At 42.2% G+C, this 6,711-nt stretch overlaps 1 protein-coding gene across 1 annotated transcript; it reads left to right on the top strand.

The window, feature by feature from the left end:
• Window positions 1-3,218: 3,218 nt before the first annotated feature.
• On the top strand, window positions 3,219-6,045 carry LOC125522309 (protein DETOXIFICATION 35). The gene is made up of 7 exons (XM_048687379.2): window positions 3,219-3,520; window positions 3,625-4,250; window positions 4,356-4,412; window positions 4,565-4,803; window positions 4,952-5,070; window positions 5,212-5,298; window positions 5,635-6,045. The coding sequence occupies exons 1-7, from the start codon at window positions 3,293-3,295 to the stop codon at window positions 5,707-5,709; spliced, it is 1,431 nt and encodes a 476-aa protein (XP_048543336.1). The 5' UTR covers window positions 3,219-3,292; the 3' UTR covers window positions 5,710-6,045.
• The last annotated feature ends 666 nt before the right edge of the window (window positions 6,046-6,711 follow it).

The following is a 6,711-nucleotide window of genomic DNA, read 5'->3' on the forward strand; positions in this document are numbered from 1 at the left end:
TCCTATGAAGACACATTTCTCTGATTTGGGTTTGAGCTTATCAGGTTGAAGCTTTTTCACATAAGCATCGCAGCCCCAAACTTTAAGAAATGACAACTTGAGTTTCTTGCCAAACCACAGTTCATAAGGTGTCGTCTCGACAGATATAGATGGTGCCCTATTTAGCGTGAATGCAGTCGTCTCTAAAGCATAACCCCAAAACGATAGCGGTAAATTAGTGAGAGACATCATAGATCACACCATATCTAATAAAGTGCGGTTACGATGTTCGGACACACCGTTGTGGTGTTCCAGGTGGCGTGAGTTGCGAAACTATTCCGTATTGTTTCAGATGAAGTCCAAACTCATAACTCAAATACTCACCTCCACAATCAGAACGTAGAAACTTGATTTTCTTGTTACGATGATTTTCCACTTCACTCTGAAATTCTTTGAACTTTTCAAATGTTTTAGACTTATGTTTCATCAAGTAGATATACCCATATCTTCTCAAATCATCTTTGAAGGTGAGAAAATAACGATATCCGCCGCGAGCTTCAATGTTCATTGGACCACATACATCAGCATGTATGATTTCCAATAACTTTGTTGCTCGCTCCATTGTTCCGAAGAATGGAGTTTTAGTCATCTTGCCCATGAGGCATGGTTCGCAATTACCAAGTGATTCATAATCAAGTGATTCCAGAAGTCCATCAGAATGGAGTTTCTTCATGCGCTTTACACCAATATGACCTAAACAGCAGTGCCACAAATAAGTTGCACTATCATTATCAACTCTGCATCTTTTGGCTTCAATACTATGAACATGTGTATCACTACTATCAAGATTTAGTAAAAATAGACCACTCATCAAGGGTGCATGGCCATAAAAGATATTACTCGTATAAATAGAACAACCATTATTCTCTGATTTAAATGAATAACAATCTCGCATTAAAAAAGATCCATATATAATGTTCAAGCTCAACGTTGGCACCAAATAACAATTATTCAGGTCTAAAACTAATCCCGAAGTTAGATGTAGAGGTAGCATGTTGACGGCCATCACATCGACTTTGGAACCATTTCCCACGCGCATCGTCACCTCGTCCTTAGCCAATCTTCGCTTAATCCGTAACTCCTGTTTCGAGTTGCAAATGTTAGCAACTGAAATTGCCATATGGACGGTTATTATAACGATAGGATATACGGTGCCCTTAGTAGGAAGGCACTCTCTGGGAAATACCCTTTGGCTCTCACATGTATATACACCCTATATAGGATATTTTTTAAAATAATTAAACAAAATGTCAAAATAGTTCAAAAGTATTTTTAGAATTACCTTGACTTACTCGCGCACTAGTATATAAGTTTTCACCAAAAAAAGAACCAATGTTGACTTCACAGAGAAAAAGACAAAATTTATTTGCTATTATAGGTCACTGTTCATGCTATTTTGATCGAAAATTTGTCTTTTTTGAAAAGAAGTCAAAGAGGAATTTTCCTTTTGTGAAACTTTTCTCACTAGTACAATGAAAGGTCAAGTTTATTTCAAAAATATTTTCAGAAATTTTTGACTTTTTATTGAATTGCTATTTTTTTCCATATAGGGTACATATGTACCCAAGAACCAAACGTTCCCCTCCGGCACTCTCTCTGATAAACGCATCCCATCCCAAAAAATGGCAATGGAGGCCGAGCTCCAGTGAGCTCGTTTTCAATTTTTATTTTTTCAGAGCGTGATTTTATTTATTTATTTGTGAACACACTTGTACATGTATACTACGTATGTGCCAAATTTCACATCATTATACTTTTACATGTGGCGTATTGAAAAAAGACAAATACAAATTTTTACATGTGCCATTTGTTTTTGTTGTTGGGCCGGAATTTTGTTTTTTGTACAAACTACAAATCACAACATTTTTAGATGAAATTTAACATGTTCTTATGGAATACATATATGTTTCCATGGATTTTTTTAGATTTTTTTTTTGAAACTTTTAGATATGCTTTTAGATATTTTCAAAATACCAAGCTCACTGGAGCTCGTCCTCCAAAAATCCACACTCATCCCATCCTCGCTATATGATTCAATCTTTTTTTGCTGGGAAGAAAACTGAACAATTCAATCAGCAAGAATTGATTCACTCTCTGGACAAACGCACGTACCCATCATCGCACATGTGCAAAGTTACTACTGTATTATTTTGTGGGTGCCAAGGGACCCAAGCCCCAGTCAACACTCAACAGTGAGGGACAGTCCTCAAAAAACTACAAATTTGACCTGTGCACTAAACAGTATCACAAAATGAACTGAAAAAAAATTCACCTGTGCATTTTAAAACCGAACCGAAAAACCATACCGAAAATAAACCGAACCGAACCGAATTTATGGTTTTTATGGTTTCTGGTTCCGATATGGTATGAAATTTTCATACCGATTTGAACTTTGGTTTTTATGGTATATACCGAAAAACCGAACGGTTAACCAAATAAACCGAAGTAAAAAATAAATTTATATTTCTTGAGATGAACAACCGTACAAGTTGTCATTTTCCTTGTACATGAGTCAAATTCACTACTAAGCATGTAAATTTTCCTTGTAACATAGTCATTTTTTTCTTTTTAAAATGCTAAGCACGTCCATAACCATCAACAGTTGAATCAATGCATGCATATATACTTATATATATACTCATATACTATTTGTGTAAATAGTATGTGTTTTGTGTCATAAATTTGCAAATTATTATTATGTCATTTTCAAATTCGCGTCAACTTTGATTTTTATGGTATATACCGAAACCATACCGAAATAATTTGGTATATACCGAAACTGAACCGTATTTTATTTTCATACCGTATTTACCGAAGTATACCGTACAAACCAAAAAACCGTATAAACCGAACTATGTAAACCGAATAAACCGAACGCACATGGTGACATCTGACAGCTTGATGTCACCCTATACTGTGCAGCGTCTGATTCTAGAATGGCATCTAGCTCTCAGGCGTTATACACTGACTTAGTATTTTTCAGGCAATCCGGATGCAACGTTGACCAGACGTGTAGCGCCGGTCAGAGAGACGCTCTACACAAGGTCAGCTAGATGAAACTTTTTCGCGGACAGTTTATTTTATGATATCGTTTCGCCACATGTCAGAATAGTGATTTTTGCCTCCTCGCGCGCGTGTAGCTGCTACTGCTAGGAGCACTGTCGCGCTTTAAATTACTCCTCTTGTCATCGAGGCTGAGGGCCGACGCAGACCATTTACGCTGCAACCTGCAAACCGGCCGAGGGAGGGGGCGATGGGTTCCGACGCGGCGGCGGTGAGCACCGTGCGGGAGGCTGCGCGCATGACGTGGGAGGAGTCCAAGCGCGTCTGGGGCATCGGCATGCCCATCGCCATCGCCGGGCTCAGCATTTACGCCGTCGGCTCCGTCACCACGATCTTCGTCGGCCACCTCGGCAACCTGCCCCTCGCCGCCGCCTCCATCGGCCTCTCCGTCTTCGCCACCTTCTCCCTCGGATTCTTTGTATACTAACTATATGCTTTGCTCGGTCGCTAGATCACACACCGTTGTTAGTTAGTTCCTTGACTATGTTCTTCTGATGCTAATACGCGCGCGCGTGCATGCAGCTCGGCATGGGGAGCGCTCTGGAGACGCTGTGCGGGCAGGCGTTCGGCGCCGGCCAGGTGTCCATGCTCGGCGTCTACCTGCAGCGCTCCTGGATCATCCTCGCCGTCGCCGCGCTCCTCATGGTGCCCTTCTACGTCTTCGCCGAGCCGCTCCTCCTCGCCATCGGCCAGGACCCCGCCGTCGCGCGCGAGGCCGCCCGCTTCGCGCTCTACATCCTCCCCGGCGCGCTCTCCTTCGCCGTCAACTTCCCCACCGCCAAGTTCCTCCAGTCGCAGAGCAAGGTCATCGTGCCCGTCTGGATCTGCGTCGGCAGCCTCTGCTTCCACGTCGCGCTCTCCTACCTCCTCGTCACCGTCCTCGGATGGGGCTCCCCCGGCGCCGCCGTTGCCTACAACCTCTCCCTCTGGGCCATCGCGCTCGGCCAGTCCGCCTACATCATCGGCTGGTGCAAGGACGGCTGGAGGGGCTGGTCCATGGCCGCCTTCAACGACATGTGGGCGTTCGTCAGGCTCTCGCTCGAGTCCGCCGTCATGATCTGCCTTGAGATCTGGTACCTCAGCACCATCACCGTCCTCACCGGCAACCTCCAGGATGCGCAGATTGCCGTCGACTCCCTCGGCGTCTGGTATACTCCACTATATTATATGCTTCATATATAGGACTGATCATACATATGCATATATATAGCTCATGGAGCTGACAGAATACTCGATCGTGCTTCATTTTTCAGCATGAACATAAACGGGTGGGAGAATATGATCTTCATTGGCATCAACGCTGCTATCAGGTCAGCTTCATTCAAACTCCGTGTAATTAAAAAATTATTTATTGGTTCTTGTTTTGTTCAAGAATTCTTCACTACCTTCACCAACCGTCAACTTTTAAGTAGTTTCTAAACAAACTGCTACCACCCACGGACCTACCTGTTTACGTTTTCAGCGTTCGAGTCTCCAATGAGCTGGGCGCTGGCCGTCCAAGGGCAGCCATGCACGCCGTCATCGTCATCATCGCCGAGTCGCTGCTCATCGGGCTGCTATGCATGGCCCTCGTCTTGATCTTCAGAGATAACTTCGCCATCATCTACACCACCGATTTGGAGCTCCAGCACGCCGTCTCCAAGATCGCGGGACTCCTTGGCTTGACCATGGTGCTCAACAGCGTGCAGCCTGTGGTTTCAGGTATATATATATACTATGATTCTTCCTCTCACAGTCAGAGTCACAGCATGCATGATGATTTTATTTTGTTCATGACACCTCAACCTCGTCTCTGGAGTCACAGCATGCGTGATGATTTTATTTTGTTCACGATCTCATGATGGTTCAGGGGTTGCTGTTGGAGGAGGATGGCAAGGCCTTGTCGCATACATCAACCTAGGCTGCTACTACGTTCTCGGATTGCCCTTGGGCTATCTTCTAGGCTACAAGTTCAACTATGGAGTGGGGGTAATTCTTTATACATGTTATTTCATTGGAGAGTGGCACTACTTTCCCTATTTGATCATTGAACTACTACATATTGCAACATAATTAACGAATGATAAAGAACATTTACGGTCTCTATGATTTTTCTGGCTCTAATTTCAGGGGATTTGGGCTGGTATGCTTTGCGGGATTGCACTTCAGACACTGATTTTACTTTTCATAGTGTGGAGAACAGATTGGAATGCAGAGGTATATATGAATTTCCATCACCCTTCCGGTTTTCACCATGTGTTTTGTGTGTGTGTCAAAACTTGATGAACACAACAACTTTTAAAGAGTCAATTAATTGAAGGATGTTAGCCTATCCTTATAATATAACTAACTGTTAATTAGGCACCAATTATTGAAACAACTATACATACAGGAACACATGTCATAAAACCTTTCCAATAATCTTCCGTAACCACATATCATACTTATGATTTCTTTCTTTCTTTGTGTTGATTTCAGACAAATTATATGTATTTTTTTTTCCTGTTATTTGTATGGAAACCCTGAGCTTTCCACCTTGCTCATCAATTGCAGGCTGCGCTAGCTTCAAGCCGTGTGCAAAAGTGGGGTGGCACCGATGGAACCAAACCTCTCCTCGAAGATGACTAGATCACCTAAGCATTATCTCTTCTTAAGCTTGTCTTGGTATTGATGATATCATATATCATTGTGAAATTTTTAGTACCAATAATAGGGTATGAAACCAGGAACGCTCAAGATTAGGGGCCGTGATTTCTGATATCAAGTATCTGGCATCTGGCTTTGCTCGCCGCTCCTTCCTTCATATCAAGCGTGGTTTGAATATGTTGGCACATAAGTCAGTTCGTCGTTGTGAGCATATTGTAAATTGTTTTTACTGCGGTGTGATTCCGGAATGTATTCGGGGTGAAGTATGTACTGATGTTCATTAATCAATAAAGTCCCAACTTTATTTATAAAAAAAAAGGAAAGGAAGCCAGGTTGAACATGCCAAATTACTTATATGCGTATGGATGTACATGCATTGTTACGAGTCTAAATGGTTGTGCGCATATTTGTATGTGGAGGCGGGTCTTTTTTTTCTGTTATCTGAAAAAAAAATCATCAGCTTTGTCGACATGGTACCGTTGCACTGTGAGTTACATAATTGTGTTTTTTCAAAGGAATGCCTAGAACTTATCTACTCCCTCTATCCCAAAATAAGCGTCTTGACCTTAGTATAACTTTACACTAGAGTTAGTACAAAGTTGAGACACTTATTTTAGGACGGAGGGAGTAGATAAGATATACTTTGGTCTCATTCATCTCTTTTTCTTTTTTTTACATCACTAATAGAGGTTGTCATTGTTTTTCCCCTGTGCTGCCTTTTCTTGTTGTTATGTAGGCTGGGCCGGGCTTCTTTTGTACTACGTCCTCGTCCACTGCTGCTTGTGTCTTGTTTTCTTTTTCTTTTTTCTTTTTACGTTTGCATGGCTGGAGTATTTGAGAAAAAAAAAGGAAGGAAGTGCTTAGACACACATCTTCTACGCATGTCAAGTAGGATATAGGATGCATCATGTTCACTGCTGCTTGTTTCTTTCTTCTTCTTTTTTTGCATGGATCATGTCAATTTACTCCCGTAGGCTAGATAAC

Source organism: Triticum urartu, chromosome 7A (genome assembly GCF_056163025.1).
Source record: "Triticum urartu cultivar PI428250 chromosome 7A, HENAU_Tu73, whole genome shotgun sequence".
In the NCBI taxonomy this organism is placed as follows: domain Eukaryota; kingdom Viridiplantae; phylum Streptophyta; class Magnoliopsida; order Poales; family Poaceae; genus Triticum; species Triticum urartu.